This window comes from Parus major, chromosome 1 (assembly GCF_001522545.3).
Source record: "Parus major isolate Abel chromosome 1, Parus_major1.1, whole genome shotgun sequence".
Taxonomy (NCBI): domain Eukaryota; kingdom Metazoa; phylum Chordata; class Aves; order Passeriformes; family Paridae; genus Parus; species Parus major.
The window spans coordinates 15305880-15318921 of NC_031768.1; the positions used below are offsets into that span (position 1 = coordinate 15305880).

Genomic DNA, 13042 nt, shown 5'->3' on the forward strand with positions numbered 1-13042 from the left:
TGTACTTGTTTTTGTTTGGTTTTGATCTGTTCCTGCATAGGATTGTACATATTAGATATGACCATTGTTCTAGCATATGGTTTGTCAGCTTTTTTATTTGTTAGAAGTATTTCATGTATAATTCTTGAAAACACTGGCAGTGATGTTGCAGTGCTCTCAATTTTTAAAAAGCCTTTCCTTTATGCTTTCTATGTTATGTTGTTATATGGTTATAATTTATTTGCTTGTATGTTTAATCAATTTCTAAAGTTTCAATTGCTTATCAACTTCACTGTTTCTTAGTTTATTCCTGTGGCACTTCTCTTGCAGAATTCAACCCATAGTAACCATTGTTAATAAATACTTACATTTGTGTGAATGCTTGCAAAAAATTTACATTTTAGCCCTAATCTTAAAAAAATTTAAAAATCCAGAAAGAGGTCACAATTTAACAATGCCTGAAAAAAGGGGAAAAGAAGGGAAGGTACTTCTGCCTGACACAGCACGAGCAGAAGTACAGTGCAGTTTGTGAGCAGTGTCAGTGCTACCAATGCACTTGCAGATGCACCAAACTTGTGATGGCCAAGTGAAACTTCTGGTGTCAGGCAGAATGCTCTGATCTACTCTAAAGCTGTTACATGGAAGATACTCAATATGTAAAATCTACTGCTTTGAATGTTTTGAGAATCAGCTACAGAATAAGATTCCACTATGTATCTAAACTTTTTTATTTAAGAATTAATGTGTGCAAAAAACACCTGAATGTTTCTTTCAGCATGCAAAATATTCAGATGCACCTTTTTTAGAAAAGATTTAAAAAAAATATTTTATAGAATGGTATCTCTTATAATAGGTGGCATATTCCTTTTCCTACACCTTTTCTTTTGTTTTGTTGGGCACATTAAACAAATCACTAGGAAGAAAAGTGGACAAACCAGGTTTTCATGATGTTGTTCATGAACTTACTGCTCAGTGATTTGTGGCATTTGTCTCTCTCTCTCATTCTTTTTTTTTTTGTTTTGTTTTTCTGTTTGTTTTTGTTTTGTTTTTTGTTTGTTTTTGTTGGGTTTTTTTTCAGTAGCTTCTTGTTTTGATAATGAGATGAGAATTGGGAATCAAAATCTTCCCTCTTAGTTCATAGTGTTGGTGTTAGTGTCACATGAGAGAACAGTGGGTAGTTGACTAAAGAGATAGTTTCTTACATACTTGCTTATTAAAGCTTTTAGACAACTTCTCCATGCTTGCTCTGTCAGCTTTTGGTTGGTTTTTTTGTTGTGTGCAAATCTTTTGGAGGAGTTTATTTGTTTTTCAAATGCTGAAAGCCTTATTTGTACAAGGAGTCATGGCCGTGTTCTGATGTATTTGTAGTCTTTGGAGAATTAGAGCTTGGATGAGTTTTGTTTTTTGTTGTTTTTTTTTTTTCAGCAAACTTCTCTTTCTCCCTTAGTGTCTTGGCAATATACAGATACAATATACAGAGTATCCACACATTTCTGTGCAGTATATACCCAATAGTGTAACAGGGTTGAGAAGATTTATGCTCATGTTGGAAACGTATTTTGTCGTAATGTTCACACACCTACACGTTTCCTAGTCATTGTGGTTTATTTATCTATTTCTTCTAGAATGGTTGCCTGGGGAAAACAGCACTGCTGTGTTGGCAGAATACAGGATGTTTTCTTGAGATTCAGAATTGTTCAAGCAGTCCTTTTACTTCAGTTGTTCTTGGCTACAGCAAGCAAAGGTAAGAGAATTTTTTCCTGATTTGTCTAGTGTTGGTATTCCAAATAAATAACATTAGTCTTGATGAATAGGACTTTTGAATATATTCATACAGGCAAGATTTTGCCTCTTGAAATCAAGAGGGAAAACTGTCCCTAACAAGAAATTAAACAGTTGGTGCTTAGCATTTTGGATGCTTTTTATGTTTTCATAAAAATCATTGGTAGTAATTTCTTCTAGGCTATGGACGAGGAGAGAGCCAAAGCACAATTGGTAATAACAAGACAAATTATTCTATTGCTGGAGGTTTTTTTTGAGCTGGAAGTGTTACTATTTTCAAAACATGTTGTTACATCTTTTACACTGCTTTTAAAAAAACACCACAAGATCCTTTGAGCTTTGCTCTATTTAGGGGGTGTGTGTGTAGAACATCTGCATTGATCTTGGTTGAAGATCTGAATATGGCTAAGGAAAAGGTAATAAGGTCCAAAACATGTAACAGAAATTACATATTTGAACTTGGAAGTTTATGCTCTTTATGTAACAGTAAATGAAAAATAAATGCATAAGGTTCTTGTGGATAACTGACATGGTGAGGCTTTCGTGTGATGTAAAGTAGAATAAAGTGAGGTAAAATAATTTGTGTTTTTTCATGGCTGTTCTGTAAACTGATAGTTAGTCTGTTACTGCTCTGGACCTCAGCTGATAAAGAGAACAGCACTTGTCATTCATAAAGTTTCCTTATGTCAATAGTGTGTAATGCATTTATCATGTTAATAATGTGCTTAGTGTATTAAAAAATCAGAGTGTTTTTTGCTGTGTACTTAATAGCTAATTTCAGAAGCTGCTTTCTGTGTCATGGCATGTTATTTTACTCTAGGTCAGAACTTCTTGCAGTTCAGATTTACTGCCTGATTTTTTAAATTTAAGTATGCCTGCTTAACAACATAGTACAGCCAGTGAGGTTTCATAGGTTCAGACTAGACTAATTTTGACTCTAATTCTCCAGTTACGGTAACTTTTACAAAATGTTTCTGATGAGGCAGAATCTGAGATTCAGGTGATAAACCTGCTGCTAAGATGGAGAGGTGTTAACCTCTTGTACGTCACATAGTGAAAAGGACGGAGCTGCTCAGCAGATGGACAGATGTGTCATTGAAGAGTTTTGCCAGGGAAAATTCAACTGTATCTGAAGTTCTGAGAAAGCAAGCAAAGAGGGGTTTAATTTTTCACCCTTGTATCACTTACAACTGTCAGTAATCATCAAGGAAAGCTAAGTTAACACAAGAGTGTGTTTACATTTCCCCCCTATTTAATTGGGGTTTTTTGGTTTTAGGCTGTCAGCAGTTAGTATTGTCAGCAGCATCTCTACTTAGTTCTCTCCTCATCTGAGGTGCCAAAATATGCTTTTGTTCTCCAAAAAATGTGAAGAGAGAAAAACTTCTTGTGGTTTTTTTTGATGCTCTGGATGTTGGATAATGTGGTGTTTATCCCCAGCTAAACAAATAGAGCTGTGAATGAAAAGGAGGGATGAAATTGATTTTGGGGATACATTTCTTAGATTCAGATTTCAAAATATTCAACAGAATCAAGTGAGTCACATGTAGAAAGTTTAGAGTTTTAGACTAATAAAAACCAGTTATGAGCTTTAGATGGGATATATGAGTATATAAGAGTCTTTTGACATCATTTTAATGGCCTGTAGCAAGCCAAACGTGTCACAGGTGGCAAACACTTGCAAGAAAGTTAATTATTGTTATTAATTATTGTTATTAGTTAAAAGCCAGATTGTGCAGACACATAAGCTTGTGACTATTTTTATTCAAGAGAATACCTGACTGTATTAAAGCTCAGCTGTTCTCATCTAGTGGTTACTAGTAACATAAGGAAAATAACACTGGTTCTTATGTACTGAGAGAATCTGCTCCTGTAGGTCTAATTCTTAATACCTACAGTTGGCTATCTTTTCTAAAGATACTAGTTATCAATATCTAAAAATGTTTAGGAAAAAAAAAGAGATTAATTTTTTGTTTATGTTGTCATTCTCAGAAAGTTAATTTTAAACTTTTGGAGGTATATGCATATGTTTCAGGATTTCTTTTAGGGCTTAAGAGAACATGCTTATTAAGTACATTGTTTTTAGTTTTAGTGAGGGCAAAATCCCCAGGTTTTGCATCTCTGAGAGGTAAATATAGTAAGAAGAAAAAACTTGCATTTCTGAAAAGGTTTATATGCCCAAATACACCAAAAGACATCGGAAAGTCATCCCATGATTACTATTGAATGGAGTTTCCTTCACTCCAAATTGTGGAATTTTTTTTAGTTTCTTTTTTTTTAATTACCATTATTTATTTTTTCTTGATTTTTCTTACTCTGGAGCTGTTTGAAGCATTCTTTCCACTATGCTCCTTTTTCTGTGCTGTGATGATAAAGGTGTGTTCATGGCTGCTTTTCTGAATGTATTGTATTGTCTGCCTGCAAGGAGACTACAGGAATGCCTCTGTCAGAGCACAGGCAGTTCCAGCTCCTTGGTTCCATTGTCAAGGGTGGGTCACAGCCCACAACCACCGCTGCTAGAAAAAATAAGTGATGATTAACAGATCTTCCAAAGGTTTTACTGTAATGTCATCTCCTGCTTACAATGTATCCACCCACATGTCAAGGAGACTTAGTCAAGATAATACTGATAATTAATTCCTAACGTAATGCTGTACTGCACTCACTTGGAACAACAAAGTGCATTTTGTGACTATGATTATGATTTCCTTTCTGCTTTTTCAGCAGTCTTTGGGTAGATAAAGCATATTAAAATTTCCAGCCTTTCTTGTAACAATTCAGATAGTATTGGTATTTATTCTCTTAATTTTGGCATCCCTTTTTGGCACTTTTTTAAATGACTGTTCAGAGCAAGTGGGCCAGCTTTACAGTTTCCAGAAGGGTAGCCCTTTCTATGTAAACACTTTTCTTAGTTTAAATTAATTCTTCAGGCCTTGCATATCAATAGCAGTCTTTCTGGATTATCAGGAGAATCATCAGCTGATTGATCTCATTTTGCATAATTTCTGTTGGCTACCTGTTTTACAACTGTTTTCATCTACAAGTGTGTGTCTACTCTGGCTCCCCCGAGAACTAAAGAATGTAATAGAATTTAGCAGCCCTTTAATCCACTGTTGGCATATCAACACCGATTTAATGCTTAACATGAAATCAAGCCTCTCTCAGAATTTGTTCACTTCCAAAACCAAGTCTGCTGACGATACTTCAAGTTTTGATTAGTATTTTTGCTCAGGAATGGAATTCCAGTCTGGCGTTTTGGATAGTTAACAGTGACTTCAAGTTTTGAAGCTGTGTCAGGAAACTTCCTTTACCAGTCAATTTGGCCATCTCTGCATGCTCAGTGTTGGTTACAGGAATTTTGGAGGCTATATGAGTCATGCAAGTATACTTCTGACATATACTGTCTGAGGAACAGCTGCTGCATCAAGTCTTTCAAAACTTTCAGCAGAATTTCTACTTAATAATGAAAGACTTGACCAATTTTTTTTTATTTGGAAAGACTGTGTCACCAGTGTTGGCAATTAACTAGCTGGCTATTTCCTTTATATAATTGATTTCCTTATAATCTGTCCATGCTGTAAAGTGGAGATGTGTTTTAATTCTACTTTAAAAGGTAGGTATTTTTGAGCCCCCATTTTGAAAAATCTCATATTCTGTGACACTTTCCCCTCCCATCCAGTCTTCCTCATCCAGCTTTTAAGTAATTTTAAAGATTAGTTTTCCATGCTGAAGTGTTCTTAGCTGAGTATCCCAGATTTTGCTTTCAGACTCTGACAAGTGGCCAAACTGAATGAGTGAATTCATGCTGCACGGTTAGGCAGGGGAGGTTTGCTGTTGGGCCAAGTATGTCTTTCTTTTCCTTTGCCATTTAGAACCAATCTAAGTATTAACTCACCATTCAAAATCCTCTGTCTGCTTGTTAGGATTTTCACCTAATTTTAGCCTGTACCCAGAGAATTTTTGTTTGGTCTATGGCCTTGTATGACACTTCTGTCACATATGTTGAACTTCTGTAATGATTCCAGGTTGTGAAAAATGCTGCGAACTTCTGCCCGTTAGCATCACAGAGTCTTGAATCTATAGGATGCAAGAAGAATAGATATCAATGACTTTTAATGAAACTGTATTGATAAATTTTCTGTTTCAAACATTTCTGATAGCTTGTACCTATCAAGCTGTACTTGGAAGTTAGGAACTTTCTCCTTGTTTTTCCTTGTTGCTATTGAAAAAGAAATTTGAGAGCCTGGAGGTCAAGAGACAGAAAAGTTGTCAGAACTGGCCTGATGAAAGCTGGTGCTCTGGTTGCATGAGAACATTACAGAAGAACTGGCTGTGATCTTGACAGCTAACTAGGACTATGAACATAACCTACCCTGGAAAAAAACCCTAATCCAAGTTGCCTGGAAGTTTGTCTTCTTACAGAGGATCTAATGGAAAAGGTTTTTTCCTATGTTGGATGATCTTTTTCTGCTTTCCAACCCTGACCAATTGTGGTTAATCCCTTATGTCCTCTGGAGCATACATAAAAGCTCTGCATATATTGATAAATAATTACCTCCTTAAAGGTGTCAGTAGTGTGTTCTCTTGCACTGGCTGAACATCTGACAGGCTATTTCATTTTTCTGTTGTTCCATTTCATGTTCCAGATGAACTTTTTCTTATTTTGTTGCTGCTGTGTGTACCATAAAGGAAGCAACAATGATAATGGTAATGTAATTGAAGCGTGCATATTTTCACCAAATAAGTGTCAGCTCCCAAGAGTTTACATCTATAACCACAAAAGCCTGTCCTTTCCTGTACTGGGACAATGGAGGAAATGAGGCACCTGCAAGAATTAAACAGTATGATCAAGTTTCAGTGTTTGGGGCATTGTCTGGAACTACTTGTTTTATGGGGAAGGTGCCTACTGGACCTGTTGTTTATGAAAAGAGAGGGTTGGTGGATGATGTGATGGTTGGAGGCCTCCGCAATCACAAAATTAGTTTTTGATTTCTCAATACTTAATGAGGGGAGTCAGAAGAGCTGCCACCTTGGACTTCTGGGAGGGAGATTTTGGCATGTTTAGGGGACTGGTTGATGGAGTCCCTTGGGAAGCAGCCCTGAAGGGTAAAGGAGTCCAGGAAGGCTGGACATTCTTCTTCAAGAAGGAATTCATAAAGAGGCAGGAGCAGATCATCTTCTACTGAAAGACAAGCCAGTGGGGAAGATGGCCAGCCTGGCTGAATAGAGAGCTTTGGCTGGAACTCAGGAAAGAAGAGACTATGACCTTTTGAAGAAGGGGCAGGAAACTCAGGAGGACTACAAGGATGCCTTAAGGTTAGGCAGGGAGAAAATCAGAAAGGCCAAAACCCAACTAAAATTTAGTCTGGCTACTGCCATAAAAACCAAAAAAGTTTCTATAAATACATTAGCAACAAAACGGCTAAGGAGACTCTCCAGCCTTTATTGGATGAAGGGGGAAATGTAGTGACAAAGTGAGGAAAAGGCTGGTGTACTTCAAGATTTTTTTGCCTTACTCTCAGAGTACCCAGCCCCCTAAGCTGGAAGACAGGAATGAGGAGCAGAATGAAGCCTCAGTTGTGTGAGGTTCAACAAGACCAAGTGCCAGGTCCTGCACTTGAGTCATAACAACCCCATGCAGCACTACAGGCTTGGGGAAGAGTGGCTGGAAAGCTGCATGGAAGAAAAGGATCTGGAGGTGTTGATTGACAGCTGCTGAGCATGAGCCAGTGTGTGTGCCCAGGTGGCCAAGAAGGGCAGTGGCATCCTGGTCTGGATCAGCAATAGTGTGGCCAGCAGGACAGGGCAGTGATTGTCCCCTGTATTCAGTGCTGGTGAGGCCACATCTCAAATCCAGTGTTCAGTTCTGAGCTCCTCATTTCAAGAAAGACATTGAGGTGCTGGAGCAAATCCAGTGAATGGCAACAGAGCTGGTGAAGAGTCTGGAGTACAAGTCCTCTGAGAAGCAACTGAGGGACCTGGGATTGTTTAGCCTGGAGAAAGAATCATGGGAGACCCTATTGCTCTCTGCCTTAAGGGAGGTTGTAGTGAAACAGGGCTCAGTCTCTTCTCCAAAATAACCAGCAACAGAACAAGAGCAAAATGGCCTGAAGTTGCACCAGGGGAGGTTTATATTGGATACTAGGAAATGTTTCTTTGTGGAAAGGGTTGCTAAGCGTTGAACCAAGCTGTAGAGGGAAGTGGTTGAGTCCATCCCTGGAGGTGCTTAAAAGATGTGTAGATGCAGCACTTGGGGACATGGTTTAGTGGTGGACTTGGCAGTGCTGGGTTGACAGTTGGACTCAATGATCTTGGAGGCCTTTTCCAGCCTGAATGATTTTGTGATTCTACATGGTCATCCTTGGTCTTGTGCATAAGTTCTACTTCAGAGTTTTCATGAGCAGCTAGGATTTATTGACTGCCTCCAAATTTGTCACTTCCTCACCACAAAAATAAATCCAAAGAAGTAAGTTGCAAGATTGTTTGTTAATGTGTTGTTTTGAAATTTCCTAGGAAAATGCCTAGAAACGGAACTATATGGAAGAATAACTTTCATATAAAAGATCTTTATTAAGACTAAATCATTTTACAAATCACCTTTTCTTTATTTAGACCAGGAGGATTTCCTAGGGCGATACAAAGCCGTCTTTAAGACTGCATGTGAAGATCCTTGGAGTATGTCTTCAAGAATTTCTCTGCGTTCCTTGCGAGAATTCCTTGTCTGTGTGCACCTCAAGCTGTATTCCTCAAATAGTCCATGGACAGCATATGTATATGCAGAAAAAATTCTTCACACCAATCTCTCTGCAAATAAGTATGATCTTGGACTTACAGGAGATCATGGTAAATTGAAGATATGGTTGTTTGGAAAACAAATAAATACTGCAGTAAGACTTCGTAAAAACACTTGGAACCAAATATGTATCCAGTGGAAAGGTGACAATGAGGAGATGAAGGTATTCATAAATGGAACAGAAAAATTGCACAAGAAATTAAATGGGAAAGTCAGTTTGCCTGGAAAAGGCCAGTTTTTACTTGGCTGTTCAAAGCTGCAAGGTACAGCTGCATCACCTGGCCAGGGTATGACTGGGGAGCTGTACCTGTTCAGAATGTGGGACAAGGCAAATATAACACAATCTAAGGACTGCCAGGATAGTGGTGTTATACGCTGGAGAAAGGAGGATTGGACCTATAACACAACAGAAGAGGATAACTCTTTACAATGTGGTAAGTACCAGTGCATTGCTTTTGTAATAGTAATTCAGACAAAAGTTAATCTGAGCGTGTGTAGCATTTCTCTTCCAGATTTTAAAATCCATTGTTTATTAATAATTTCTAGCTAAATTGTTGATGAGATCATGTGAGGACCTGCAGCTTTTCCCAGTTTTCATACAAATAAAAAGGTATAGCATCAGTCCCATCTATCAATGTCATCTTAAAATAATTTATTTACACCTCTCCTGTTCAAAGAATAAATGCGGAATAAAGCATTTCTGGTTCTCATTTTACACATTTGCTAGGCCAAAATTTCAATGAGTGCAACTTTTCCCTGCTTTACTGGCACGCTACACCATATTCAGCTGGTAGGGTCTACATCTGCAAAAATTTTAGGAGGATCCAATTTCTTCTTTATGAGAATCAGTAATGTGTCCTTGATTAAAACGACCAAATTATTTCTCCCAAATTTCTCAAAATTCTTCTCTGCCCTGAAAAAGACCATAAAAACCTCTGAATCAAACCAGACCAAGATTTTATTTTAAGAGTAACTGAGTTCAAGAAAGAGAATAATCCTATTTTTAGCTTGTGCTATCATATCTGTTGGCAAAAAAGACAAACTTGAATCAAGCTTTGTTGGAATACAATTTATCAATCATAGGAAATTACATTATCCCCTAAGAGATTTCAATGTGACTAGGTCAATTATTGTGTACTAAAATTTTTATATAGCATTCAGTTTAACTGCAAAACAGTCTTAATCTTCATCACCTTTATCCTTAAAAAATGCACCTATCTATTTCATGCAGATTCAAAAATATCTTTTTTCTGTGTAATACTATAACCACTGCCTAACTAGACTAGATTCAAAAAGTGTTTTGGTAAGGGCAGTAAAATAAGGTAACCAGATTTCTTTTTTTGTGAGAGAAAGAAATCTGTCCAACGCACCAGGACTCATGGAGAATGATGCTAGCACTGGTTTGTAATGAATGAAATGCCTTTGCTGGCCTTCATGCTGTAGTTGGAAGCACGTCTTTGTTGGGAGAGGAGCTGAAGAAAGGATGTCTTTATTTTACTCATGTCTGGCTGTGCTTGAAGGAACACAGTCCTAAGGCTGAAAGGAGGAACATTCTGGCTACCAGATGTACGTTTGGTACAAAGGAAGTCTGAGAGAGGTGTGAATAGTGGGTAAAATCTTGGCCAGAGTGGAGCATCTTACTGTGGTCTTTTACTGATGCACAGAAAGGACAACCCTCTTGTTTTCTGTTCCAACAATTTCTTCCCTGAATATTGAGCATCCTTGAGCATCACAGGGCAGCTTGATCAGGCAATGCCCATCTCCAGCCTCAACTGATTAATAATTTTAGAATTCATGATTTAGCAGCTTATGGAATCCTTTGTCTACCTGCAAGAGCTCTCTAGTGAGTGTGTAAGATGCATTGTTTCAAAAGCTTTGTTGCTTAGCCAGTCCGAATAATTATGCTGACAGGGGTTTGTTTCAGTGCAGAGATCATCTCTACTGCCAAATATATTTCCTCTAGATAACTTGGAACATTAACAACTTTTCTAAGGGAAGCTTGCTGGAATTTTTTTACTGTTTATTTGCCTCCCTTCAGTAATAGATGCAGTTTAGCTGATTATTCCGCAAGTCATCCTGTGCAAAGCATATATTTAGCAAATACCAGTCCAATAGATAACAAAGCTTTTACGGTAGAAATATCTAATATTCTGTGTGTGGTGATTTTAATTTATGTTGCTACTACTCTTACAAGCTGATTTCTTTAAGTAAGTTCCTCTGAGCACCTGTGTAAAAATTACCTGATTTGGGAAACTTCTCTTTTTTTGTTAAAAAAGAAGGACTTTGAGTAGTAAGTCTGCAGAAGGATCTAATTTCACATCTGCAATGAATATAACTGGCAAAGGGCTAAAGTTAAGGGAAGTTCTCTGTAGCCATGAAAGGTGAAAAGGAGGCGGTTCATTACAGTCATAATTGTCCCAGAGGACAAGTTTCAGAATTTTTTTTTGTGACCTGGTTGGCATTTTGTGCCTACATAAAACAATTATTTGTAAAATGTTCCATCAAAGGCTACCATAATTTCTATGATTTCTTTTTTGCTTAACCACTCCAAGTCTTTGTGCGGTGTAAGCTGTTGTCTAATTGGTGTCTCAGCAGCGGTGATCCATTGCACTAATAAATCTAGATTTACTTAGTATCTTTTTTCCTGCCTTTCTTTTTGTTGACTCTTCTGATTCTTTCACTCTAGGTTTTATAATTTATTTGTGTGAAAATTTTTCAATTTACCAAAACTTACCTTTTTTCTTAAGCATTTGAGGTCTAATAAAGATCAAAGTCCTGATTGTGGTAAGATTCACATCCTTAGCATTTAAAGGTATGCTCAACTTTAACCAAATAGCTCACTCCCCAGGAGTGTCTGGGATTACCTTTGCAGTAGCTAGGTACTTTATGCATCTGAAGATTTTCAAGAAAGGACATACCAGTCTGCTTCCCACTTTGTGATGAGGCTCACATTTCTTGGACTAATGTTTCTCAATAGTGAACTTTTAGGTCTTGAGTTAAAGATGAAACTCTTGTTCCTTCCAGTGACAGTCTTCTGGTTCTCCTGCTTGGTGTGGCTGCTGCATGCTGAGCAGGTGTAAAATACTGCAGGCAGGGCCAGAGAGGGCAGGAGGCCATGCCCTTGGTGCATCACTGGCCTTCATGTACATTCTTCATGTTCCTTTGATAATTCCCCTCTTGCTACGAGTGAGAAGTAGCATAAGAACTGTGATATAGAGAGAAGAGTGCAGGTTGAATGTCTCTCACTTTACAGATCACCTCCTGGTATCTAAAAATACGTAAGTGAAGAAAGATGTGCTTCACATTCCATATTATAACCTTGGAAAATTTCTTTATCTTATTCCTTGATGAATGATTCCAATGTAGCTACATACAGTGTATGTATACACTATTGTCTCTGTATAATCCAAGAAAGAGTCTACTAAGTAATCTAAAGTTTGGGGTCGTTTAAGAGAACAAACACACAAGAAAATAAATGAGTTTAAAGTGCTAAGTCCTTGAAAAGAGACTTTATTCACCTGTTAAGTACCAACTCTTTAGTTGTCATTTTTACATGTGATATTTTTAAGTTACCTTTAATAATAACTTCACAGTGAAATACACTGTTTAAACATTAATCATTTCAGTTATGCATTAAACAGTAACTTTCTTAATTCAAGTACAAATATCCAAACTGTTACGCTGTACATTTATGCAAGGAGCACAGATATGATTTGATATCTTTAACAGATTTCAATGAATAAATAAAATAGATGATTTGGGGCATAACTGTAAATAGTATCACTGACAGTAAAGCACTGCTGTCTCATTTGTGATATTGGTGCTGTAACTTTTAGCCTGTTGCTTTTTATCCTAATTAAAATTCAGTGAGTATATTGTGGCATTTTTGATTTCACTAAATGGTCTTGTCCAACCTTCAAGATGAAGATGTTGCCTTCCTGTTTTCACATACTCTTTTGGCTTTCAATATTGCTGAGCCTGCTACTGGTGTTGCTGGAGTGGGTTTCCACACTTCTGGGCACAGAGCAACTTAATGTTGATGGGAGGAAGGGGAAGGGACCAGTGCCCTGCCCAGTGTGACTGCTTTGCCTCTGTGTTCTCAAGCGAGAGGAAGGTTTCAGTTTGGGCCTTTGTTCTAGTTCACAGATGTGGACAGTAGAAAGTAGCTATGAGGCTCATAGAATCCTGTTTAAAGATTTCCCAGATGTGTGCACCTCTGATGACAGGATCATCTTTACTGGAAGGGAGGGTGTAGTCTCAAGGCTTTATATCCACAGGGAGGAAGTGGAAATGCAGCTGTCATTCATCCACTCATCTGGTCTGTATCCCAGTCTGTTGGGTACCAAATCTTGATTGGGTATATTTACTGAGTGGATCATGAAAACAGAAGCTGAAGAAGTAAATTATTCGCCCCAATTTCTTTTTTCTTAAACTGTAAGGATAGAATACTAAGGAAACCTCTAGAAGCTCTTGAAGGAAATGTGATGGGAA

General features: G+C 37.7%; 1 protein-coding gene across 4 annotated transcripts in view; it reads left to right on the forward strand.

Annotated features, from left to right (window-relative positions):
* Nucleotides 1-13042, forward strand: part of ADGRG2 (adhesion G protein-coupled receptor G2) — a 55224-nt gene that overhangs the window by 9540 nt on the left and 32642 nt on the right. For all 4 annotated transcript variants that reach the window (XM_015644191.3, XM_015644181.1, XM_019008377.1 and 1 more), the window contains exons 2-3: nt 1605-1723; nt 8371-8985. In XM_015644191.3, coding sequence (XP_015499677.1) covers nt 1606-1723; nt 8371-8985 — 733 coding nt within the window. In that variant the 5' untranslated portion in view covers nt 1605. The remainder of the gene's footprint in view (nt 1-1604; nt 1724-8370; nt 8986-13042) is intronic.